This window comes from Lipotes vexillifer, unplaced genomic scaffold (genome assembly GCF_000442215.2).
Source record: "Lipotes vexillifer unplaced genomic scaffold, Lipotes_vexillifer_v1.1 scaffold565, whole genome shotgun sequence".
NCBI classification, from domain to species: Eukaryota; Metazoa; Chordata; class Mammalia; order Artiodactyla; family Lipotidae; genus Lipotes; species Lipotes vexillifer.
Window position 1 is genome coordinate 720,442 of NW_006771554.1, and position 27,519 is coordinate 747,960.

The 27,519-nt window shown below is 44.2% G+C and overlaps 1 protein-coding gene across 4 annotated transcripts in view; it reads left to right on the top strand.

Moving 5' to 3' along the window:
• The window catches only part of EYA2 (EYA transcriptional coactivator and phosphatase 2), a 262,330-nt gene that overhangs the window by 104,688 nt on the left and 130,123 nt on the right, over positions 1-27,519 (top strand). For 3 of the 4 annotated variants that reach the window (XM_007446931.1, XM_007446934.1, XM_007446932.1), the window contains one exon: positions 5,223-5,339. In XM_007446931.1, coding sequence (XP_007446993.1) covers positions 5,223-5,339 — 117 coding nt within the window. Of the gene's footprint in view, positions 1-5,222; positions 5,344-13,072; positions 13,090-27,519 lie in introns of all 4 variants that reach the window. The other variant, XM_007446933.1, reaches the window with a different exon arrangement.

Below are 27,519 nucleotides of genomic sequence, written 5' to 3' on the forward strand. Positions count from 1 at the left end.
TCGGAAGATGAGGGGGTGAGAAGGAACGCAGGTGGAATCCAGGAGCCAAAAATGGTCCCCAGCTGACAGCCAGCAAGGGTGAAGGGATTTCAAATCTGCAGATACAGGAACTGGATTTTTCCAAGAATCTGAATGAGCCTGGAAATGGATGCTTCCCCAGAACTCCCACATAAGAGCCCAGTTTGCCCAAAACTTTGATTTCAGCCTTGTGAGACTCTAAGCATGGAACCCAGTTGAGCCCACCCAGACTTCTGACCTACAGAATTGTGAGTGAAAAAATGAGTTTTGTTTTAAGCCACTAAGTTTGTGGCAGTTTGTTCTGCAACTGTGGAATATGAATTCAAGGCACATTCAAAACAGCCTGGAGGGAAATGTGGAAGGCACACACCTATCCTTGTAGAGATATTTTAATGTTCAAAAGATGCTATGTATCAGGTTTAAGAACTCATTCCCTTTTCCATATGATCACATTTACTACTACTCTTTCCTAACTTCCAACCCTCTTTTTGATTCTATTAAGAACTCCTCTCCTACTTAGCTCTGTCTCCTGGCCTGATCCACCAATCTCAGTTTCCATCAACCCTCTGGTGAGATTTGTAGCTCACTAGGATCCGGTCCTATCCTTTCTCCTCCCTTTTTTGACCCTACCCATCCATCTGTCTCGCTTGTTTATTTTTGTGTTTTGTTTTGTTTTGTTTCGTTTTCTGTGCCATAGCTCTGTTGAATAAAAGGGAATGCTAAGTTAATTTTGTTCCTTTTCTATAAGTTTCGTTCCTTTTAGAAATAATTAATCTTGTACTCTGACAGTATATACAAAACAACTGTGGATATTTAAAGAAAAATGCAATGAAGCCTGGTATGTACTACTTTTACAAACAAGGAAGAACTTTTTAGTTTAAAATAAATGTCTCAGTGATAGATATGTACAGTTAAATGTCTCAGTGATAGATATGTACAGTTAAGATATTCAATAAGAAAATATTCCAAATACTTCAGAATTTTCAAATAGGTATTTAGGATGCTCCATGAAACACACATCCTTATCATTCTTTATGTCTGTGCTATTTATTTCCATTGTTTTCTTTTAATTGACGCAGATATCATACTTTGAAAATGTTTCTGAGTAGGAAAGAAATTGTAATTAAAGTAAAACAAAGGAAACACTAATTTACCACATACCTGGGGGAAAAAAAATGCCATTTAGAACTTTCATAGCTAGAGAGGAGAAGTCAATGCCTGGCTTTAAAGCTTCAAAGGACAGTCTGACTCTCTTGTTAGGGGCTAATGCAGCTGGTGACTTTAAGTTGAAGCCAATGTTCATTTACTGTCCTGAAAAGCCTAGGGCCCTTAAGAATTATGCTTAATCTACTGTGCCTGTGCCTCTATAAATGGAACAACAAAGCCTGAATGAGAACACATCCATTTACACCATGGTTTACTGAATATTTTAAGCCCACTGTTGAGACCTAGCTCTCAGAAAAAAAGATCCCTTTCAAGATACTACTGCTCATTGGTCATGCACCTGGTCACCCTAGAGCTAAGATGGAGATGTACAATGAGACGAGTGTTGTTTTTATGCCTGCTAACACAGCGTCCACTCTGCAGCCCATGGATCAGGAGTAATTTCAACTCTCGAATCTTTTTATTCAGGAACACATTTTGTAAGGCTGCTGTTGGTTTAGATAGTAATTCCTCTGATGGATATGGGCAAAGTGAATTGAAAACCTTCAGGAAAGCATTCACCAGTCTAGATGGAAGAGGTCAAAATGTCAACATTAATAGCAGTTTGGAAGAAGTTGATTCCAACACTAATGGATGATTTTGAGAAGTTCAAGACTTCAGTGAAGGAAATGAAGTAACTGCAGATGTGGCAGAAATAGCAAGAGAACCAGAATTCGAAGTGGAGTCCTTGAAGACGGGACTAAATTTCTGCAAACTCATGATAAAACTGGATGAGGAGTGGCTTCTTATGGATGAGCAAATAAAGTGGTTTCTTGAGATGGAATCTATTCCTGGTGAAGATGCTGTGAAGATTATAGAAATGACAACAAAGGATTTAGAATATTACACAAATTCAGTTGCTAATTTACAGTATAGTGTAAACATAACTTACGTGCACTAGGAAACCAGAAAATCCATGTGACTTGCTTCATTGCATGCCTGTATCTGTGTTTCAATAAAACTTTATCTACAAAAACAGGTAGCAGATCACCTTCCGCCCATGGGCCAGAGTTAGCTGACCCCAGGTGTAGAGTATGATTTTGCATGTTTGTGAAATGAATGAATGAATAAATGCCCAGCGCATCTCTGTGGCTGACAACCTCTTTGAAATGCACATGCTCCCTTCTGTACTCCCATGAGCTGAAGACAGTGGAACCTGAAGGTAGTTCTTGAGCATCTTTGGAGGCCTTGTTCTCCTTGCTTTAAAGATACTCATGAGAAATGCTTAGAGGGCAGGAAAACTGATGCCACCAGCCTGTCCTCAGACCAGACCATCACCAGATTTTCTTCGAACTGAATCTCTTAGATCAGTGCTTCTCACCTGGAGGTAAAAGACCAGTTTTGGGCTTTTTGCTTTTTAATTTCTAATTCATCATGGACTGACTCTTTGGTAAAATGCAACAAAAATAATGACTAGAAAAATGAAATTTTTTAAAAACTCATACAAAATAGAAGCCTAGAGAGATGACCTTAGATGCCATAGCAATTTCAAGTTGCTATGAAAGTTTCTAAATACTTACTTCTCAATTTCTGTGCTTTCTCATCATGAGCTGGTGACTGGTTCATGGACCAAATATGGGCAACCCTGATTTACAGAACTAAGCCTTTTGTGTGCCTCCACCATATTCTCTCCCCTTTCTCATGGGTTAGAATTTTATGATCCATCCACTTCAGCAAACAGGAGAGGTGAAATTTTTTCATTTGTTTTCTTCCATATTCATTCATTCAACAGATATTTATTGAGCACCTGCTGTGTGCCTGGCACTGAGCCAGGTATGAGGATGCCACAGTGGACAAGCCAAGCCCAGCCCCCACCCTCCTGGAGCTCTCAGCCTAAGGAAAGAACAGATGTTAAGCCCGTGAACTGTGATGAGAGCCATAGAAAAAACTGGGTGCTCTGGAGGGAGTAATCAGGGGGCTGACTCAGGTCATGGAAGGCCTTTCTGGGGGAGCAACATTTAAGCTGAGAAATCAAGGATGAGAAGGCATTAGCCCGATAAAGAAGGGGGTGGAGGGAAGTGCATTCCAGGGCAGAGAGAAGAGCATGTGCAAAGGCCCTGAGTCTAAAGACATATTCTTGCAGTTTTGTCTGTGTCTAGTTAAAAATGAAAAATGTATGTACCCTCTGACTTAGCAATTCCTCTTCTTGTATCCATCCTAGACAAACATTCTAATGTTGTCCACTCTATCTTGGATTGTGACAGAAAAAAAAAAAATTGGAATCGACCTAGAATCCATCATCAGGAGACTGGCTGAATGAGCAGTGATATTCCTTACTATGAATTTCCATTCAGACACTAAAATGAGTGAAGTGACTGAGAACACGGCTTGAGCAGAGGGAGGAGGGAGCCTGGAGAAGGCAGAGGTCAGAGGGGTGAGCAGAGCCCATGTAGGAACACGTCACCCAAGGAGTTTAGATTTGACTCTAGTTGCACCAGGAGACAGACTGTACTGAATACACCGTTAGCCATCCCTGGCAGATGAAGCAAAAGAAGGTGCCGTATAAATATACCTTGTTGCTGTCGTCACTATCACTAAAATTGAGCACCATCTAGTGCAGAAAATCCTTTCACACCCATTATTGAGAGGTATCAAGAGAAGGAAAAGAAAACCTAGACTTCAGGGTTACCTGCTGATTACAAGACGCTGATTGAGTGACCTGGCTTTCTGAACCTCAGTCTCCACATCTTTAAAATAGGGAAAGTAATATTGCCTATTTCACGAGATTGTTGTGAAGATGAAAGAGGTGTGTGTTTCTAAGTACCTCACCCACAGCTTTATACGTTCAGTCTTTCCCCTTCTTTTCATCTCCCAACAATCCTGCCAGTGGGGGTCAGCATCTTATTTCATAAGGGAGGGGACTTCCAGGCTGGGGTTGAAGGAGAAACTGTCCAGGTCACCAAGTAATGAAACAAACCATCCCAGACGCCAGCGCAGACCACTTGACTCAAAATCCATCATTTTTACCTCGCTAAGCATTCTCTTTATTTATGGGGGTGAATGGGTGAGAAGGAGGGAAACCATAGCTACAAAACCATCCCCAGAACTAGCAGAGTTCTTTTTTAAAAATTCAAATTTAAATAGTATTGAATACTATCATACACCTATAAGACAAAGGTAAGCAAAGTTGATTATATTTTCAAAAAAAATACAATGTATGGGCTACTGGCGGATCAGCCTCCTCCCTCAATACAATTCCTTCTCCAGCCAGTTGCTCATGGAATTGGTGCCTGTGCCTTGGGGAAGCATGTCAGAGTTTGGCTGGAACAGAAGGCAGATTTGTAACTGTGGCCTTTGGATAAGCAGGTCCACCCATGAGAAAAGTGGGGAGTGTGTCTTAGGGTGAAGTGGCATCATCTTTACAGAGGAGAGATGGTTCTTGTAATACCTTCACCCCAAATCCTGATGTACTTTTAAGCCATACATGGAGCTAGTCCTTGGAGTAAGGGGTTGTAAACTCACTACCCTCAGAGCCAGGCAGGAAGCCTGAAGCTGACTGCATGTGCAAAATATGAGACGCTCTTAGCCTGCCTTTCCCTTTCGCACTTTTGAACGTGTCCTAGGACGAAAAAACACCAAAAGAAAACTGCGATGAAAAAATAGTACCTTAAAACTAGCCTCCATGTCTCAGAGGCAATATGGGCTCCATGGTGACCTGGGAAACACACAAATCGGGAGCTACGGGGGCAGCCTGTCGTCACAGGGGAACACAGGGATGAGGTTTCTAGGTCATCCTATTGCTCAAGAGGAGCCATAAGTCTAGATTTTTTGGAGAAATCTCCTGATTTTTAAACAAAAACAACCAATTTCAGATTTTCATTTAAAATACACAGGCCAAGCAAGACACGTATGTAGGCTAACTTCAGCTCACAAACCACCAGTTTGCAACCAGTCTGGAAGCTGATAAAACCACGTGCTGTCTTGACACAGCAGCTCTTCTGCGGGTGACAAGGAAGCATCCTAATTATGTGTGCCTGGTGCTTCTCTCTCCTCCTTCCAAGGCATCAAGACAGAAGACAGCTTGAACCATTCCCCTGGCCAGAGTGGATTCCTCAGCTATGGCTCCAGCTTCAGCACCGCCCCCACTGGACAGAGCCCGTACACCTACCAGATGCACGGTGAGTGTGGCGCTGAGGCCCCTCCCTGCCGTCTCTAAGGCGCTGCCTGAGCTGGGTGTCCAGTCGTTCATTCGTTTATTTCGCAGTTTTACTGAGAACCTACTGTGTGCCAGGATCCATCTCAAGTGCTAGAGTTGCTGTGGTGGACAGAGGAGATACGACTTCTGCCCTCATGGCAATTACAGGGCAGGAGGGAGAGACTGACAATCAACAAGGCAGCAAATAAGAGGTGTTGAATGTAATGAAGCAAATAAAAGTGGTGTTCGGATAGAGAGTGACGAATAGTTGAGGGGTCAGGAGAGGTGGGGGAGGTAACTTTAGGTAGAGTCATCGGGGAAGGCTCTTTGAAGACGTGACATTGGACAGAGACCCAAAGTATGAGGCAGAACCAGCCATCTGCAGACCTATGGGAAGAGCATTCCAGGCAGAGGGAACAGCCCTTGCAAAAGCTGTTTGGAGGGAAGTGTCTTAATGTGTTCGAGGCACAGAATAGGAGCCAGTGGGGCGGAAGCAGGGTCAGGGGCATGTGAGAGGAGAGAGCCTTGGGAAGAGAGCAGGGCCAAATCATGCAGGGCCTTGAGGGCTGAGGGAAGGTGTTGGCTTTGATTTTAACTGTGATGGGACAGGCAAGTCCATTGTAGGCTCAGAGAAATGCCTGGTGTTGGGAATACTGGGCAGTAGGTAAAGGAGCTGTTATTCCAGGCAGGAAGTTCTGGGCTCTGCATCCCCACTGGGTAGCCTTAGAAAGGGAAGAAACTCCAGTGTGTGACTCCCACCCCACATACCCTAAGAAACCGGCCTGCTGGATTCTCCTGTGCCCACCTGCACTCTGTTACCATCCAAAGGCCCCTTCTCTTCTCTGGTGCCCCATGGGGAGCATGTTGGGGCTGATGCATGGAGCAGAGGGCTGGTGTCAGTAATTTGGGGCATCCTCACCCTGGTATTCTTTTTCTTCAGGAAAGCTGGTAAAAATGACCACCAGCAGTCTAAAAAGTAATACACAAAACTGAAAGAGCAAATGACAAGGTGGTGGGCTAATGCATGATGCTACTTTCCTTTAAAAAAAAAATGCAGGTATTGCCGCTTCGTCTTTTTAATTAAGAAAACAATTTAAATGGATATCAAGGGCAGCCTTTCAGGAAAAAGCATTGTCAAGAGACAGCAAGTGATCTTAGGGGTACGTACAAGAAAGGGAGTGATGAGCATTAGTGCCCAGACCTTGGAATAGCTTCCATGTAAAGATCTGCAACAGAGTTTTTTGATGACACCATCAGCTAACATTGACCAAGCACTCACCACGTGCCACAAGAGGTGGCTAATCATCTCATACAACCTTCATGACACTCCAAAGTGTTGGTTCTGGCATAATTCCCATTTTATAGGAGGAGAAACTGCGTCATAGAGGGAGGGAATGCCTGACCTGCCCAGCGTCAGGGCAAGGAGCTTAGATTTCATTGCAAGTGCAGTGGGAAACAGGTTGCATCAAGTCTCTTGGGGGTCTGGTGAATTCCCAAAGCCAGTCCTCACTCAAAGCCCGCTCTTCACCATGGTACCTCCTGCATCCTCTGCTTCAGCTCTCATCTCTGTCTCCCTGGGCGGTCTTTCTGAGTCCCACTGAAGGGAATAAGCTGCTGTGACCCCTCCTCAAATGGAGAGTGAATTGTGACACAATCCTGATCATAAAGGCTTGTGAAGACAGTGAACTTGAACTTGCATTTGGGTCAATCTCAACCAGTTTTTTTCAGCTCTTTTTATAGAAATGGAACTGACTGCCTCAGGGCTTCTAAGGAGATAGACAATGATCAATTAAGTAAATCGATCGTTACAGATTGTGCTAAATTGCCTGAAGGACCAAAACAGGGCGGTGTGATGGGCCATGATGAAAGGAGTGGTGATGGACGCTACCCAGGTGGTTAGGGAGACCTGAGTGAGGGAAAGAAGCCAGCCTGTGAGTAGCTGGAGACTGGACAGCCCAGGCAGAGGGACCAGCAAGGGCAAATGCCCGGAGGCAGGAAAAGTCTAAAGAATCCAAAGGAGTCTCATGAATCTGAGTGTAGTAAGTAGGGGAGATGAGACTGGAAAGTGAAGCAGGAGGCCTCCCTGGACTGGGTCATAGAGAATATATTATTTCTCCTCTGGTCCTTACAGCAGCCATAGGAGGTGGGCCGCATCAGCTCTGCTTTACACACGATGAACGTGAGGCTCAGAGAGGGGAAGTGACTTACCCAAGGATCCCAGCGCCAATAAGTGTTGAGAGCTGGGATTCAGAGTAGAATTCCAGAGGCTATGCTGTTTTCTCCAAGTGCTATTTCCTGTACTCCTTCAGGACTCCAGATACCGCCCTAGCTCTGCGTATACACCATTCCCCTTGATCTTCTCAGTAGCCCTGTGACGTAGGTTCTATAATTATCCCCATCTTACAGGTGGAAAAACTGAGGCACAACGTGGTAAAGTAGCTTGCCCAAGGTCACATGGCTGTGGCAATGGGATTTGAAGCCAGGTGGTTCCACTCCAGAACCCAGGCACGTAACCCCAATAGCACCCTGCCCTCCACACTTTCATAGATCCATCTAGAAGATGATCCTCTGTGGATGAGCCCTGGCCTAGACCCCACGACCGCCTCCATCCCCATCAGCCCCTCACCAATGGAAAAACATCTGCTGCTCTGTTCCCACCCTACCACGGGAATAGTCCAGGTTATTTTCTTATCGTCTTCATGGCCCAGATGCCAGCTGGACTTTGTCCCAATTAACTGCCTTCAGTCTAATGCTAATGGCCATAAACTGCTCTTGAGACAGCCCAGGCGTTTTGCAAGCCTGACATATTCCTCCTTAAGTATTTTTTTTTCAAACACAAACATATAGAAGGCTCACACACCATGCCCATGTGCTTCCTATTAACTTTTTTTTTCAAGTTGTTCCAGAGGAGAAATAAACACTCCAGCTAATCTCTGTGCATTTCAGAATGGAAGACATTGGTTGAGCTTAGTTTTCTGGACAAAGAAGGGAATGAAGAAGGAGATTGAGACTGAATTTTAGGCCTGAAAGTACCGACTTGGCGTAAAACTGGTCCATGTTCAGAAGCGGAGCTGAGTCCTTTTCCTTTCTAAGAATTAAAATCATCATTTTATAGAAGCAAAAAGAACCTGAGTAGAGAGAGACCACTCCATCGTTTACAGATGCATAAACTGAGGCACCGCAGCAGAGTGGCTTGTGTAGGGTCCCAGATCAAGCATTAAGTAAGCTGGGATACCTCTCCCTAGGTCCTCTACCTGATCTCAGAAACTTCCAAACATTTCAGCAGAGCCATCTTGCCCTCTCCCCCTGCCACAAGGCCCTGGTTGGAGATCTGTATCTGCTTAGATAGCATTGCCCCCCACCTAATGTGCAGGAAACATAGAAGAGAGAAGTTCATGGCACTCCTTTAGCTTTTTCATGGTTGTTTATTTTCTTTTTTTAAGTTCACCCGGAGTTTTTGTAGATGAAATGTATTTCTTATGGGTTTGATTTTTGTTGTTGTTCCATTTTGGCTTCTCCTGCTAAAACACTGCTGTTCACGGAAGTGACCACAAAGATTAAAAAGAGAAGAAAAGAACATCTTGAGAGTGTGGTGTAAGAACTTGCTGGTGCCCCAGAGGGGTTAAGAGCCCTGGACCCGGTTGCAGTTAGGCTGTGTCCCAAGGCATGACCTGGGTGAGGCGCTTGGCTTCTCCGGGCCTCGCTCTCCTCACCTGTGGAACTAGCATCATAGCAAGAGAGGTGACCCCATGGGGCTGTTGGAGGACTAGATGGAACGGCCGTGGGCACATCCGATGAGGTCCATCAGGGCTGCGTGTACTTTTTATTATTTCTTGCATTGCTTCTGTAACATGAGAGTTAAAAGCAGTAACTCTGAAGTCAGGCTGAGTTCACTTCCCAGTTGTGCAATCCACGTACCAGCTTGTGACTTTGAGCTGAGTTACTTCCTAGTACCTCGGTTTCTTCCCCTGTAAAATGGGGATACGAGTAGTACCTACGCGTGGGGTGCTGTGGTAATTAAATGAGTTAATGTGTGTGAAATATTTCGAACAGCACTGGCACAAACTAAGTGCTTTACAAATGTAAAATGTTATTTTTATCCTAGTTTCAGATTTGAGGGTCTTATGTTTGTCCCAAATTCACTTCTCTTTCCTGAACTCTTAGTTTCAGGAAATAATTTTGGTAAGAGAGAAGAGGAATACCAATTTGAGGCTGTTGAGCCACCCACATCAGCATCAGCTCCCCTTCTGGTGAAATCTGCATTGGAGGGGGGGCCTTAAAAACCGTGGAAGCGCCTTTTTCTATGGAAATTACTTTTGTATTTACCAAAGGCAGAGGTTGTTAATACTGACCTCAGAACCCAGCGTGAGCCATTCAGGAGCAACATGGAAACGTGTGATTCGAGGATGTGTAGGAAAACCAAAAGTCCAGTGGAAGGGTCTAAGCTAATGGTCTCAGCCCAAGACCTCTGAGGTCAGTTTGTGCTGGACTTGTGAAATCTAGCACCATTTCTGGTACCAGAAAGCTGTGAGACTTTGGACAAGTCACTGAACTTTCACGATCTGTGTTTCACAGGTCTAGCGCTCACAAATACTCACTGAAAAATAAAGAGGTTGGGGAAGGTCATTGTCAAATACATCAGACACATTTGGTAAATAGTGTGTAGGATGAAGTTAGATGTCTTCACTCCAGGACTTTTCAGAGCCTTTGCAGACTGATGCACCTTGTGACTCTGCAAGAGAATTCAGTAGTTAGTTTTCCCAGGTAGACTTGAACAGGGACCCTCTGCCCAAACTAATGTTCTCTGCTCACTGGGAAGCCCTGGATGTAATGACCATTAGGCCTGTTCCTGTGTTAAAATTCTTTGATTCTGTAATTTTTTTAATGATGAACATGCATGTATTCCTTTTTTTTCCTGTATTTTAGTTAATGTATTTTTTGATGAGATTAATTCACATACCATAAAATTCATCCTTTTAAAGTGTAAAATTCAATGATTTTACTGTATTCACAAAGTTGTGCAACCATCACCACTATCTTAATCCCACATTTTCATCACCCCCAAAAGAAACTCCATGCCCATTAGCCATCATTCCCTAATTCCTTTCCTGCCAATGTATTTCCTTTTGTAATAAGAAAAAAAAGATACATTTAAAGTTACTCCTTTATATTAATTTTTGAGCAGGTTATGCATTTATCTACTTTAAACATCTACAGAAATCTCTATGCCACCCTCATCCAACAGCCATTCAGCTTCTAAATCCCCAATACTTAACCACTGTACTAGGTTCTCGCGAACCCATCCAGAATTTCCTTCTGCAAATATAAGCAATCATGAACACAATCTATTATATTGCATAGTTCTGTGACAAGAACTAACTCATATGTGATTCATAAACAAGGAAATGATGTCAGTATAACTCCAAAGGTGTCTTGGTTCATTTGTTTTAAGATTTTCTCCTCATCACTGGTTTTAAGCAATTTAATTTTCATGGGTCTTGGTGTAGAGTCTTCGTGATTCTAGTGCTTTGTGTTCATTGAGCTTCTTAGATCTGTGAGTTGATAGTTTTTATCAAATTTAGAAAATATTCAAATATTCCCCCCTCCATGTCTTCAAGTTCACTAATCTTTTCTTCTGCAGTATCTGATCTGCTTGTTAATTACTCTCCAGTCATTTTTTTTTTCATCTTATACATAGTTTTCATCTCTAGAAGTTTGATTTGGGTCTTTTTTTTTTTTTTTTTTTTACCTTCCATGTCTCTACTTAACATGTCCAATGTCTCCTCTGGCTCCTTGAACAGACAGAATACAGTACTGTTTTAATGTGCTTGTGTACTAATTCTGTTATCTGTGTCGTTTTGAGGTTTTCATTGATTTTTCTCCCCATTATAAGTTATATTTTCCTGCTTCTTTGCATGTTTGATAAGTTTTGATTGGATGTCAGACGTGAGAATTTTGCCTTGTTGGGTGCTGGATATCTTTGTATTCCTGTGAATATTCTTGAGCTTTGCTCCGAGATGCAGTTGTTACATAGAAGTAGATTGGGTCTTTCAAGTCTTGCTTTAAGCTTCGTTCAGGGGAAGCAGAGCAGCATCTGGTCTAGAGCTGTCTCTGCCTAGCAGATTTTCCCAGCACTGAGGCAAACCTTTCTGAGTATTCCTCCCAATGCCCCATGTATTATGAGGTTCTCCAGTCGGGCTGGTGGGAACAGGAACTATTCCCAATTCTGTTATGAGCTCTGAGGATTGTTCCTTCTAATCTTACCAAGTGGTTCTCTCCTGGCCTTGACTAATTTCTTCACAGGCATGTGCTAGTCAGTTCTCAAGTGAACTGTCACAGGGAACTCTCTGCAAATCTTCAGTGCACTCTCTCTGTGCAGCCCTCTCTTTTCTGGTACCCTGCTCTGCGAATTCTGACCACCTTGGCCTCTCTGGACTTGCAGCTCCATCTCCTCAATTCAGAGAGATCAGTGGGTACCACCTGGGTCCTCCTCCTTGGAAGCTCTCCACACTGGGACGGTCTTACAGTCACCACTTGTTTCCTCTCTCTCAAGGATCATTGTCTTTCATATCTGATGCCCAATGTCTCGGCAATCTAGTTTTTAAACTATTTCCTGTTGGAGGGTAAATCCAGTCCCTGGGACTCAGTCTTGGCCAGAACTGGAGGTACTGCTGCATTGATTCGTTGGTATTTTTTTCCCAGCACATATGGTAACAGCAGCTGAATGCAAAATACATAGCACAGGTAAAGGCAACAAGCCTTGTAGGAATACAGTTCAGTCTCTGGTGACCCGTATTTTTCCTCTGACCTCAATTTGGCCATGTGCTCTGTTTTTGAAGAACTTAATGTTGCAGCTTCCCCCAATCTTTGTGCATTTTGCCCTTGTTTCCATAGTTCAACACCTCTGTCATCTGTACACCCCCTTCCATCAAGATACGTTCACCTCCTTTTTAAGGGGAAGTCCTGTATTTAATGTGACACTTCTCTGTATAGTACATATTAACTTATTTATTTTTTCACTGTGCTATTATTTTTATTGGGATTATTATTGTTTTTGTTAATGCTGTGGTTACTAAGTTGCATTGCTTTTGAGCAATGTGCCTCAACCCTGTTTTTTCCCATAGGCCCCATTATTTTAGTGCACAATTTTGCACAGTGTATGGCCTCTCAGATTATAGCGAAAACACTTGTATATATTTTTGTTTTCATAGGTAACATACTATACACACTGTCTGCACTTTGCTTTCTTCAGTTAGCTATATATCTTGGGGAACTTTCTAAGTCAGTCTATAGAAAGTGATTTCTCATTCTTTGCACAAATGCCTATTATTCCATTGAATGATGTGCTGTAAATGATTTAACCAGTTCCTTATTGGGTGTTTCCAGTCTTTTGCAATTACCACCAATATGGCTATGAATATCCCTATATGTATATCATTTTGGTTTTCTGCAAGTATATCTGATGGGCAAGTTCCCAAAAGTGGAATTCAGGGTCAAGGAGAAAGTCCCTATTTAAATTTGGTAGATATCTCCAAGTTACCCTCCATAGGTATCCTATCAATTTAAACTCCTACCAGCAGTATCTGAGAGTGCATGTTTTGCCAACCCAGTGTAATCTAACATTGGAGTTTTTGCCTATCTGACGCACAAGAAAAACAGTATCTCAGAGTGCTACTAATTTCTAGGTGTGTTATACAAGGTTGAGCATCTTTTCAGATCTTTGACCACTTTGTGTTTCCTTTTCTGTGAACTAGGAGATTAGACTTGAAAAACTGTACCAAAGAAGAGTGGTAAGGTACTAAGCATACCAGTATTGAAACATAAAGCTTCAATAATCAAAATTGTGTGGTTCAGGTATTTGAATAGACTGATTGACTAGTAGAGGAGAACGTGCAGCCCAGAATGAGACAAAACATGTCAGGAAGTTCAGCATATGGAGCAGATGGCACCTTAAGTCAGTGGTAAAAGAGTATTCAGTGAATGGTACTGGAACAACTGGTTAGCCATCAGGGGGGGAAAAAAGATCCATTCCTATTACTATATACCAGAAAAAAATCCAAATGGATCAACAGTTTAAACATCAAAAGTAAAACTATAAAAGTACTAGAACAAGAATGAACAAAATTTTTATAACCTTGAAGTGGAAAAGGCTTTTGTAACCATGACTCAGAAATCCAGACGTCATCAATGAAAAGACTGACAAGTTTGACTGTGGGTGTTTGTTTTGTTTTTGTCTTTGTTTTGGTATGGCAGAGAACACCAGAAGAAACGTCAGAGCAACAAAAACAAACAAACAAAACAGAAATCAAATGGCACCCTGGAATGAAATGTCGACTGTCTCAAATCAGAAACAAATTGTTACTCTTTTTCAAGTGATTCTACAGTTCTGTGAATTAAACTCCTCCGCGATGTGATTCTTGTAAACAAAAGAGAAGTGAGTTAGGCGTACTGTTACAGGGAGTGGTAAGGGCTGTGGCAGTTGGAGGGTACAACACCTATCAGACTTGGTGGGGGGTTGGGGGGCTGTTATTTCAGCTTTAGCTCATTGCTACTACACTAGAATGGGACCCCAGAGAGGCCAGATCTTTCCACTTTTCAAGATAATCCTCAAAACTATATTTTAATGTAAAAATCTCATTCTTTTTCAGTATTGGCAATGGATTTAAACACTCTTTAAAATACCTTATGAAGCACACAGACATGTATCAGGCTGCTCTTTATGCCTCTATTTTGTAATCTGGTTCCATATTTTCTTAATTGAACCACAGATTATGAGACCAGGAATGGAAGGAGAAAATTCCAAGCCAAGTGATGACTTGGGGAGCTGGAAAGATCGCTACTTTTGGTCCCCACCTCTGATTTATTTCACCAGTGAGGCACGCCCCAGAAGATTTGAATGGTGGGTGTGGTTATAGCTGAGTTGGAACCCAGTGGAAGTCAGGTATTTCCCTGTTTCTTCTGGGCAGCAGCAACTTTCAGGCTGTCCTGGCTCAGCTAGTTTTGAGCAGGCTAAGTCTGCCTGGTCTCGCTGTGTCGGTCAAGACAGGAGCCAGGCTTGGCATCCCTCGGGTTCCTGGACTGAGGTCAGGTTTCCCAGTGTGAATCAGCAACTCTTCTGCACACGATGACGTGGGTGAGGTTTTCTGATACCTGTTAGCGCTCCTGTGCCATGCAGTGCCTCCGCCCTGCTGGTTACCGCCTCGCCACCTTCACGTGTGTTGGTGGGCTTGCTGCCTCCCACTTGAGCTGAAGTCTGCTGGATTTAGGACATATCGAGGTTAAATGGATGGTCTTTTCCTCTGGTCATAGAACAAGTTTGATTTGGTCACCCACATCTCCAAAAACCGCTGGAGGTGACCGATGAAAACAGCTGGAGAGATTGAGAGTTAGTTTGGGGATCAGGAAGGATTTTTATAAACAACCGTTCACTAAGGCAGCGCTGGCCTACAGACCTTTCTGTGATGATGGAAACGTTCTTTGTGTTGTCCAGTATGGTAGCTGCTAGCCACATGTGGCTATTGAGCATTGAAATATGGCTGATGCAACTGAGGAACTGAAGTTTCAATTTTGTTTGATTTTTAATTAATTATAATGTAAACATAAATGTGGCTGGTGGCTGCCATATTGGGCAGTGCAATTCTAAGGGGTGAATAAAAACTAACTCGTAACCTGGTTACTGCTGGAGTTGAGTGAGGGTAACTGGTAGGGGGGAGGGGAGGGGAGGGGAGGGCTGCTCAGGAAGGCCCTGTGGGACCACTGAGAGAACTTTGGCTTCTGCTCTGAGTACCAATGCTGAAAACGCAGTCTCTGTGCACCGGCACGGAATGGAATCTCTGAGACAAAGTTCGGGTGAAATAGAAAAGAATAACTTTCTTGCTTTGCCAGGCGAAGGGGACACAGCAGTCTCCTGCCCTCAGGAACTGTGTGTCCCAACCCGGGAGGATTTGCTGAGGAGTTTTATAGCAATGGTTTAAGGGTGGGGTTGCTGATAAGATTAGGGTGTGTGCAGGGCCTGCACTCCTCTAATCTGGTCTCATGAGCTTCTCTGGTTCCTTTTAATCTGGCCTCGGGTGATCTTCTCTGGAATGAAGAGCACTGAAATCTTCCATTTATTGGGGTTTTAGTTCTATAAAGAGCTCAAAAGATACTGTTATGTGTGTCCCTTGAGGTGGGACCAGGAACCTGCCCTAAGGCTGGCTGCACTGTCGTTTCTGGGCCGTTCCTCCCTTGTCTCTACATCCCCTCCCTTCCCTGATGAGCAACTGTTTGAATCTGCCCTTTGGGACTCAGGGAAGGTCACAGAGGCTGGAGTGTGTCCCCTACAAACAAGGAACGGGGGACACAGAAAGGCTTTTGTGCCCAGGAGCCCCACGGGGTCCTGCTCGGTTTCACTATCAGATATGGGGAGCAGTGGAGGGTTTTGAGACCAGTGTGGAAGTGACTGCAGTAGTTCAGGTGAGAGATGATGGAGGCTTGACTTGCAGGTCGAGGTGGAGGTGGGGAGAAGTGGTCAGATTCTGGGTATATTTTGAGTGTGGAATTGCTGATGGATGGATTGTGGGGTGTGGACGGGAGGTATTTGGACCGTTAGGGAGAGGAAGCTCCTGGTCTGTCTGTGTCTCTGGAGCCCAGGGAAGGAGCTTCATTTTCAAGCCCAGTTTCCCTCGGAAGGTAGTTGAGGTCCTTGAGTGGAGAGCAGCCTGGACACCAGGGCTGTTTACATCCAGGTTTCTAACCCCATCAGACCCAGTGCCCCCTTTTTATAACAAATGTCCTAGAAAGCCCCTTCACTCTCTTGAAATTTAATTTGTACATAATTTAACCTACTTACATGTATCTTTTTAAGTCAAGCAGAATGCCCTTACTGTAAAATAAATAAAGTGATTTGTAAACTGTATTTTTGAATATGTAATTGCCCAGGCATGACCCCACTAGAGGACATAATGAAATAGTCAGACAGACCCACGTGAAGACTCACAAGATCATGGCTGACAAGCTGGGCTACACGGCCAGTCCAGACATCGCCAGCAGTGTGGCTGTCGGCAACATGAACTTCCAGAACAGTAGACAAGCCTTGGTAAAATGCAAACCAAAGGACAGCGATCCTTCTACTGACAGTGGTGGCATCCTTGGGAAATTGCCCTGAAGCAGTGACAGCCTTCAGGGACATGTTCTCCCAGAGGTCATAGGGATAAGGCTCATAGAACAAATTAAGATGCTCAGATAACATGGTTTATTAATCGACTTAAACTGAAAAACAAGGGGAGAGAGATGGAGTTGACCCATTTAGGACAGGGTACACGGAGGTGGAAGGGCCACACGGCCTGGGTCCTGGGTTCTGTGTACATCCTGTCTCTCTCTCTCAGCCCCATCAGCCTTCCTGATGATGGTGTGTGTGGTCAGTGGGACTGGAATTCAAGCTGAACGAGGGGTTCATCAGGTGAAAGTTACCTGGAGAGTCATCCCACCCTGCTCTACGGGAGACGGGCAATCTGCCTGGTTCCACTGTAGCTCTCTGGGTACCCTGATGGGCAGCCGTGACTTTCAGCTATATCTCTAGGGCAGAGGGTGCTTGGGGCCAGAGTGGCACAGACTGGTTTTCATCAGCGGGTGGCCAATTTGGGGTTGACATAACTGTCGGCGTAGAGATGGCAGAAACAGGTTCCTCTTACTGTTTAAGGTTGACCTCCTCCTTTCACTCCTTTCTATATAAGTAACACTTATGTTTCTTCCATCCTTTTTATCACATGTTCCGTTCATTCTATTTTTAATGCGTCATACAAGGTTACTAACTTTCTTATTCTCTGTTCTTAACACATCTTTAGAATTTTGCCCGTATCTCACAAGCTACTTGCCTAAGTTTATATTATGCTTCTTATGTTTCATGCATCCTATCTCCTTTTTTCTTGGGAGTGGGGAAATGAATTTTTTTTTTCTTTATTGAAGCATAGTTGATTTATAGTGTTGTGGTAATTTCTGCTGTACAGCTAAGTGACTCAGTTATACTTTTATCTTTGGTAGCGGTTTTTGGTTTTTTTTGGTGGGGTGGTGCCGTGCCATGAGGCATGCGGGATCTTAGTTCCCCGGCCAGGGATCAAACCCGTGGCCCCCCACAGTGGACACTCTGAGTCCTAACCACTGGATTGCAAGGGAATTCCCTACATTCTTTTTTTGTTTTTTTTTTAATCTTTATTGGAGTATAATTGCTTTACAATGGTGTGTTAGTTTCTGCTTTATAACAAAGTGAATCAGTTATACATATACATATGTTCCCATATCTCTTCCCTCTTGCGTCTCCCTCCCTCCCACCCTCCCTATCCCACCCCTCCAGGCGGTCACAAAGCACTGAGCTGATCTTCCTGTGCTATGCGCCTACATTCTTTTTTATATTCTCTTCCATTCTGGTTTATCCCAGGAGATTGGATATAGTTCCCTGTGCTATACAGTAGGACCTTGTTGTTTATCCATCCTAAATGTAATAGTTTGCATCTGCCAACCCCAAACTCCCAGTCCATCCCTCTCCCTTCCCCCCTCCCCCTTGACAACCACAAGTCTGTTCTCTCTGTCTGTGAGTCTGTTTCTGTTTTGTAGATAGGTTCATTTGTACCATATTTTAGATTTCACATGTAAGTGATATCATATGGTATTTGTCTTTCTCTTTCTGACTTACTTCACTTAATATGATAGTAATCTCTAGCAGCATCCACGTTGCTGCAAATGGTATTATTTCGTTCTTTTTATGGCTGAGTAGTATTCCATTGAATAAGTGTACCACATCTTCTTTATCCATTCATCTGTTAATGGACACTTAGGTTGTTTCCATGTCTTGGCTATTGTGAATAGTACTGCTGTGAACGTAAGGGTGCCATGTATCTTTTTGAATTACAGTTTTGTCTGGGTATATGCCCAGGAGTGGGATTGCTGGATCACGTGGTAATTCTATTTTTAGTTTTCTGAGGAACCTCCATACTATTTTCCATAGTGGCTGCACCAACTTACATTCCTGCCAACAGTGTAGGAGGGCTCCCTTTTCTCCACACCCTCTCCAGTATTTGTTATTTGTAGACTTTTTGATGATGACCATTCTGACCAGTGTGAGGTGATACCTCATTGTAGTTCTGATTTGCATTTCTCTAATAATTAGTGATGTGGAGCATCTTTTCATGTGCCTATTGGCCATCTGTATGTCTTCTCTGGAGAAATGTCTATTTAGGTCTTCTGCCCATTTTCCAATTGCATCCCATATCTTTTTCTTGTTTTCTACATAGCATAATGAACTGATGTGCTAAGACAGGGGTTAGCAAACTTTTTTAGTTAAAGGGCCAGGTAGTACCTATTTTAGACTTTTCAGGCCATAGATCTCTCTCCCAATTACTTGTAACTCTGCCATTATAGCTTGAAAGCAGCCATATATGATATGTAAATAAGTGGGCAAGCCTGTTTTCCAATAAAATCTTACATTTAAAAACAGGTGGTGAGCTGGATTTGGCCCTGGGACTGTAGTTAGCCAACCCCTGTGTTGTAGGATCAGATCATTAAAGCCAGGTCTTCATCTATGTGACTGTCTGGTCAGATATTCAAAAGTCAGGCAGGACCTGGAAAATCCTTCATTTTCCTGGACTAGTCCATGAATTGCAGAATATCTAGCACTCCTGTCTCCTACCTACTAAATGCTACTGTGTCCCCGCAATTTCCAAGCACCCTTACTGGTACCACAGTGCCCTTGACAACCACTGGTTTACACAATGGCAAGTACAGGCAGTGGGGAGAGGTGGCTATATGTGCAGGAAAGACCATCTGTCATTCACTCAACAAACATTCATGAGCACCAGCCCTGCTTTGGGCAGCGTGCTAGGTGCCGGCCAGCGTACAGCCCTGAGCTAACAGTCGAGTCCTGCCTTTATGGAAGTTTTATCCCAAGGAGAGGATACACTGTATTAGTCTGCTCTAGCTGCCTTAACAAAATATCATAGACTGGGTGGCTTAAACAACAGAAATGTATTTGCTCACAGTTCTGAAGAGTGGGGAGTCCCATACTGAGGCGCTGATAGATTGTTTCTGGCGAGAGGTCTCTTCCTGGCTTGCAGATGGCGACCTTCTCGCTGTGTCCTCACGTGACCTTTCCTCGCGTGCCTGAGAGGAGAGATCTCTGGTGTCTCTGTTCTTTTAAGGACAATTTCCATTGGATTAGAGCCCCACCCTTATGTCCTCATTTAACCTTAACTACCTCCGGAAAGGTCCCATCTACCAACATTGTGTTTGGGACTTCAACATACGAATGAGGGTAGGGGTGAGGGGTGTCACAATTCAGTCCGTGACAGACAGTGAGCAAGGTAATGTGCAGATGACAAGATCATGTCGCCAGTGATGAGTGCTCTGGAGGAGATAAACAGGAAGATGTATCAGAGAGAAATTGGGGAAGAAGTGTCTAATTTGGGGGGTGGGCACAGCAGGGTCTCTGAGGAGGTGACAGTAGAGCTGGTACCTGGAAATTAAGAAAGGTGTTCATGGGTCATGAGTGTTCCAGACAGACAGGAGGCCCAGTGGCTGGAGTGCAGGAGGATAGAGGATAAGGTCGGAAGTGGGTGAGGCCAGATCTTGCAGTGCCTTGTGGCCACATGGAGGTGTTTGGGTTTCATCTTGAGAGGACCAGGCAGCCATCAGGGGTTTTTAAACAGGGAGGGGGATCTGGTTTGCATCTTAGAAAGACCAGTCGGCTACTGTGGGGTGAGTGGACTATAGGGGGCTCATGAAAGATGCATGGAGACCAGGAGGAAGGTCTCTCCGGCCACCACCCCACCCCAGGTTCTCCCCTCCCTCAGGGTCTTTAGGGCAGGCACGTTGGAGCCCATATTCACAGAACTTGCCTGTAACAACGCCTACCAGGTCCCAGAGACTCTGTTCAGAACATTCTAGAATTGAAACAAGAGGGAAGGGGGCAGGGCACAACCTTAAGAAGAATGACATAGCCATAGGACATGACGAAAACTGGTTAGAACCAACTAGGTCCAAGATGGTGGAAGATTTGACTTCCAGTAGACCTTGAGCCTTATTAAACACTCATTGTAATATATTAGCATGCTAAATGACATACCCACCAGTGCCGTGATAGTTCCGAGGCTAACCATAAAAGGCCAAAAAGTGGGCGGTGGCCCAATTCCTGGAAATCCCCACCCCTTCCCCAAAATAGTTGGAATAATTCTTCCACTCATTAGCCTATGAAATTACCCAGCCCATAAAAACTAATCACCCCATATTTCAGGGCCTTTCACCTTCGGAGGTGGCCCACACTCTGTGGAGTGTGTTTCTCTCTAAATAAATCCACTTCTTACCTATCACTTTGTCTCTCACTGAATTCTTTCTGCGATGAGACATCAAGAACCTGAGATTCATTAAGTCCTGAGACCAGATGTGTGATCTTAATTTAAAAAGATCATGGGGGGCTTCCCCGGTGGCTCAGTGGTTAAGAATCCACCTGCCAGTGCAGGAGACACAGGTTCGAGCCCTGGCCCGGGAAGATCCCTCATGCCGCAGAGCAGCTAAGCCCATGCACCACAACTACTGGAGCCTGCGCTCTAGAGCCAACGAGCCACAACTACTGAAGCCCGCATGCCTAGAGAAGAGAAGCAACAAGAGAGCCACCGCAGTGAGAAGCCCGTGCACCGCAATGAAGAGCAGCCCCCGCTCGCCACAACTAGAGAAAGCCCGTGCGCAGCAACGAAGACCCAACGCAGCCAAAAATAAATTAAAAGAAAAAAATTTTAAAAGACCATGGGTTCAAGTCCCAATCGCCTGGTTTCAGCATCATCCCAACTTATCCTTTCACTCCTGAAGGAACAGAGACCCAGAGAAGGGCTTTGACATGTCCCTCTGATGTCATTTGTTTTCATTTTTAGTTCTGATATGTCAGTGAAACTGGAATTGAGCCCACACCAAGGTCGGTGTCCGCAAAATCTGTTGAAAATGTGGCAGAATAAACCTCTCTGATAATTGTGGTCAAAGGGTAGGAGGTGAGGGGAGTAAGAAAAGGAAAACAAAAACGAACCAAAAAACAAAAAACTACCGACACACAAAATCGAGAGTTATTGAGAGTACAAGTCCCTGCCATGGCAACTCCTCAGAGGTAAAAGAAGGGAGCAGAGTCTGCTCCCAGCCCGGGGCAGTGGACCTTCTGCTGGGGATTAAAATGGATAGTTAAGGGGTGGGCAGCAAGGGAAGGGAGGATACACAGCTTTAGGCAGGGAGCCATTGATTAGGGGAGAGACACAGATAGACAGATACTGCAAATCCATCTTCACTCAGAGAGAAGCCAAAGGCAGGACGGAACCAGGCTATGGATACATAATTTGTACCCTTAGAGCAAATCAGATCCTTTCTGCTCCTGAAAGTTCAGTTGGTAAAGGGGGACCAGAGCCCATATCCCACCCTGGATACCTGTGCCTCTCGCCCTGATCTGAGGAAGCTTGCAGAGAATTTCTCTGATTCTCTCAGCATAAGTTTCTCTCTTTCAGCATCATTTCCTAGTCAATAGTTTCCACATGCCCCAGGCAGGCAGCATCATCCTCCAGACCCTAATCCACCTGCCTTTTTATACTGCTTTGTAATTTTTCATATATTTATTTTAAATCGCATAATAACACTAGTGTTGTATATTCTGGAACTTCTCTGTGCTTGCGTGTCTGTGTGTGTATGTGTGCGCGTGCAAGCGTGTGTGTGCATATTTCTCCTCCCACAAATGGAAAATTCCTTTTTTTAAAAAACATACCTTGCTGTTCATCTTGTTTTATAAACTGCCTTTTATATTTTTCACTAAATAACATGTTTTGAAGGCCTTTCAAAGTCAGTTCAAATATACCCAGATTATTCTATTTTCTGGCCTCCTACCGCTCCATGAGGAAAACCAAGCACATGGGTTTGAATCCCAGCATCACCACTTACTGGCTGTGTGACTGCAGGCAAATAACATCTCTGAGATTTGGTTTTCTCATCTGTGAAATGGAGTCTAGGAGTAGCTGATCTGTTGTGGATCTGGATGCCACGTAGTAGTGCATGGGGCTTAGGACAGTGCCTGGAAGAGTCAGGGCACTTCATTAGTGTTGGCTATTATTATTCATATGGATAAATCATGGTATTTAGCCATTGCTCTTTGGACAGGCAATTAGATGGTTCCCAACATCTCACTGTTTTTACCTCCTCTGAAGCTCATAGTCTCTGTACCTTTTCTGCCCCAGAGCATGGGTTGTTCCCCTGGAGTATTAGTGGCCAGGCTGGAACTTCGGTGGTTGGGCATATCTGCTGCCCCTGTTACTTTGTACTGGTGATCCCCATCTCTGTGCGTGTCTTTGTCTCCCTTTGGGTCAACCAGGGCCCCCTTCCAACCTCTTCAGCAAACCTCTCCAGGTTTCACCAAACCTTGCATCTCTGCCACTCCAGCCCTAAAGTGTGGTCTCCAAGAAGCAGCTACTCAAATGATTGTGCGACCCCCAAACCATAGCCCAGGGCCATCCCAGCTGCTGCTGCATTTGGGCCCCAATCAGCTGCCTGACCTTTAAATTCTCCAGGCTTCTCTGAATGATCTCATTATAGACCCCTGGGGCCAAAATAGGGATGTGGCTAAAAGGATGCCCAGGAGGACTCCACCTTGGGGGAGGGAGTGGGGCTTGTGACCTCGGAGGCCCAGATTCTTAGGGTTTGTTGTTGCTGAGGCTTTAACCTCTCTCATGGCAAGTGACCTGCCACGGGGTCATTCACCATGTGGACATCTGAAATTGCGCATTGGAATGGCTGGCCAATTGCCCTGGCCAGGAAAGTTGGGGCAGGTTATTAAAAGGGACAGGTGGGGACTTCCCTGGTGGCGCAGTGGTTAAGACTCCGAGCTCCCAATGCAGGCAGCCCGGGGTTCAATCCCTGGTCAGGGAACTAGATCCCATATGCGTGCTGCGACTAAGAGTTCGCATTGCCACAGCTAAGGAGCCTGCGACCTGCAACTAAGGAGCCCACTTGCCTCAACTAAGACCTGGTGCAACCAAATACATAAATAAATAAAAATTTAAAAAACAAAATAAAAGGGATAGGTGGAGTCATCTTCCGGTGTTGGCCCAGCGTGGGACAATGTCAGGGATAACATACCCTTCTCTCTGGGACTCACCTTTCCCACCTGTAAAATGAGAGAGTTGGACTAGGAATCAGTGGCTTTCAATCTTCTGTGGTCATAGTCAACACTAAAAAAGACATTCTTCATCACAGTCCAGGACGCACTTAATGTACAGATACTTGCGTGCGTGACCAAGTTTGTGCAAAAACAAAAAACAACCACTCACTGTTACTAATGTGTTTTGCCCTCCGATATTTTCTATTTCACTGAAGAAAAACTAGTAGAAACAAAACACAATCCTCTTCTATTTTATTTAAAACCTTGCTGGTCAGGACACAGAAATTGATCTTGCCTCCCACTGATGGGTCGTGGTCTACAGTTTGGGACTCGGGACAAGTTGATTTCCAAGGTCCTTTCTGCTGATAGCTTGGTGATGAGATGACTAAATTTTTCTTTAAATAATCATTTATTTTTGCTTGACTTTAAAAGTATTATATGTTCATTGGAATCATTGAAAAATACCATAAAAGCACAATGAAGAAATTTGTATTAATAATCTATATTCCCTCCATTTGATTAAGCTTCTTTGTTTTATCTTTGGTTCCACCAGTTCCTAGATGTAAGTTTTTAAACTTAGCATATGTATAGTCTTGAACAAATTAAGATTGTGTTGAATGAATAGATTTAGGTTTTGTGGGGTTTTTTAATATGGTGTGCACTTTTCATCTTATTGAACTTGCTTTGCAAACATGCTTTTGAAGGACCTTGTGGTACCCACTGAATCAGTGTACCGTAATTTATTTAATGAGGCACATAATGATGGGCATATAAAGAGTTACCAGCTTTTTCCATCTCATACAGGGGGCAGCAAATTACAGCTGAACAGCCAAGCAACTGTATTTATGAATAAAGTTTTATTGGAATATCCCCACACCCACGTATGTTTGTATTGCCTACAGCTGCTTTCTAATTGTAATGGCAGAGCTGAGTAGTTGCAACAGAGACCTCCTGGCCTGAAAAGCCTAAAATAGCCACCTTCTGGCCCTTCACAGGAAACATTTGCTGCCCCTGGGTTAATAGACGATGCCACAGAGAATATATTTGTGTTCACATCATTGTGCCATGTTTGGCTATCTGGTCCTTCTTAAGGACATCTGTTAAATGCATTAAAATAGGGGACTTCCCTGGCAGTCCAGTGGTTAAGACTCCGTGCTTCCACTGCAGGGGGTATGGGTTCAATCCCTGGTCAGAGAACTAAGATCCCACATGCTGCATAGCACAGCCAAAAAAAAAAAAAGTATTAGAAATGTAATTTGATAAAACCCTGAAGTTCTTGGCTTGCTTTGGTTTCCAGAATGAAATGTAAATGACTAGGTTAAAATGAAGAAAAAAAAGACATTTCTTTTTATTTAATAGTGCTACACTTGGAGTGACCATTTAATTTATTGCCTGAAACTGGCCTGACATTTTTTTAGTATGAAAAAGAACACCATTAATAATTATGCCAGGAGAACAGCATAATCCAGAGTGGCGGTGGGTCCACAGGACACACCCTAGCCATGTTTTAAATTATGTTTCTGGAGAGGTTGTGGGTTCTGGTCTTCCACTAACTGCTGTGTGACTATGGACAGATTAGTGTGCCTCTCTGGTCCTTCGTGTTCTCCACAGTCATGCCAGCCAACCCAAGGCCCTTCTGCTGGTTATCAAAATCCAATTCAAGGCAGTTTAGGATTTTAAAAGGCATGTGTTGGTTCATAGAAGCAGGGCAAGTGCAGCTGGCCTCAGGGACCTGGAACCAGAGATGCAAATCTCTGGCATCTTGTTCTCACTCTTCGTCTGTGTCCTTCTATCAAATGGTTCCACAGTGCTGCACACTGCCTCCTGTACCTTGGGGCTTAAAGCTTCTCAGTTTCATAATGAGACAGGAAAAGAGGCTTCTATCTCCCAGCTCCAGTTTCAAAAATTCCAGAGAAGATCTCTAAGTGGTTCTTAAACCAGTCCCTGTGGTCAGAGATTGTGATTGGCTCAGCCTGGGTCACATGCCCATCCTGCGGCAAAGGGTGGGGAGGGGCAACGCGTAGGCAGACCAAAGCAGTAGATGGCCAGTATTTAGTCCCTTCTGTCTGCCAGTGAGCAGTGGGGATGGCTTTTCAAGATAAGAAGAGCCATTCATTTTTAAGTCATGTTAATTGAATCTCTATAAAACTCTCTCAATATATAGAGTCACTGTAGAGAAATTGAACAGAGACATGGGATTCACACCAGAACTTTCTTTGGGTAAAATTTCTCATCATTTATACAGGTTCCAAAAGTTTAGTAGGCATGGTGAGTGTCTTATTCACTTTTAACTTGGAGTTCTACTAAATTTAGTGTCAAGAAGCGTAGCCAAGTAGTGTTCACATGAGTGTGTGGCCTCTGGCGCCCAGCTGCCAAGGTCTGGATTCCAGCTCTGCCACCTTAGAGGATGTGTGACCTTAGTCCAGTTACTTAACCTTTCTGTACCTCAGCTTCTTCAGCCGGAAAGACAATAATAGTCCCTACTTAGAGGATTGTTGTAAGGATGAAAGGAGTATTTATGAACTACACAGAATAGCACCTGGAACACAGTATGTGCTTGATAAACATAAGCTATTGTGCTTAATGAATTCTGTGATTTTTTTTTTTTTGAGGCTTTATCTATAATGTTAGTTGAGGACTCAAGTCCATGCGGTATTTTTGGTCACTCAAGGACACAGGAGTAGAGGCAAGCCCAGGTTTGAAGGCTTTTTGGCAGGCAACGGTATTGAGCTAGAACTAAAACCATTTGTTTTCTATGTATTTTCTATTTTTACATTTTCATAACTGATGGCAAGTGGTATTGATTTTCTCTTTACGGTAGTGATATAAAGTCTTTTCCTCAGAAAAATTTTTTTAAGATAAACAGTGATTTTATAGATACTGTGACTTAGGACAAAGCTAAGTTGTCTAAACATGAGTCAATCTAAAGTTGATTGACGGGAAATATTAAGTAAAAATAAGTACAGGTGGTTTGGAGATGTGGTGAAAATCATAAAGAGGTAGAGGGAGATACAGTCTGGATACATGGATCTAGTTTGATATCTTCCATGCACAGACATGCAGATGGAGGCTCAGATTGGGGACATGCTCTGCCTGGGGTGACCCAGCTTCCCAGTGACAGGGCCAGGAGGCATCCCTGAATTCTGCAGTTCAGAGGCCAGGCTGTCCTTGTGCCCATGACCCTGTCCCTGCCAAAGTTGCAACAAAAAGTGGTGAATGTCAGCAAGTCAACAAGATCACCTGGATTCGTTTCCTAAGGCTGCCATAACAAGGTACTGCAAACTGGGTGCCTTCAAGAATAAAAATTTATTGTGTCACAGTTCTGGAGGTAGAAGTTTGAAATCAAGATGTCATTTACAAGGTTGGTTCCTTCTGGGGGCTCCAAGGGAGCATCTGAGCCATGCCTCTGTCCTAGCTTCCGGTGGCTGCTGGCAACCCTTGGCATCCACTCTCTGCCTTTTCCTTGCCCTGGTATTCTCCCTGGGTGTCTGTGCCCAAATGTCCGTCTTCTTAAAAGGGCACCAGTCATTGGGTTAGGTGCCACCCTAATCCAGGATGACCTCATCTTACCTCAATTACATCTATCTCTAAATAAGGTCACATTCACAGGGACCAGGGGTTAGGAGTTGAATAGATCTTTTCGGGGGTACCATTCAACCCACAGCATTGCCCACCCAGGGTCCCCCCTGCTGAGTAGCAAGAGGCTGGGGCTGAGAGCTGTGTTCTGTCCCTGAGATGTCTGGGCTGTGCAAAAAATTGAAACCACCCAAGCGAGAGAGGTCGGTCAAGGCCCCTGCCACTCAGCTGGCTTGCATTAGTCTCAGTCTAAGTCTGTGGCGGCAAAGGCGGTCCAGACCCTGGCAAGTTCGACAAGGAGCGGCCGCCGCCAGCAAAGGTCAGGGCTCCCTCTTTACAGTATAAATACAACCCCCTTCCCGGCCACCCCGCTCCCGCAGCCACACAATATCTCTTTCAAAGATCTCAAAATACCAAAGCAGACCGTACCAAATTG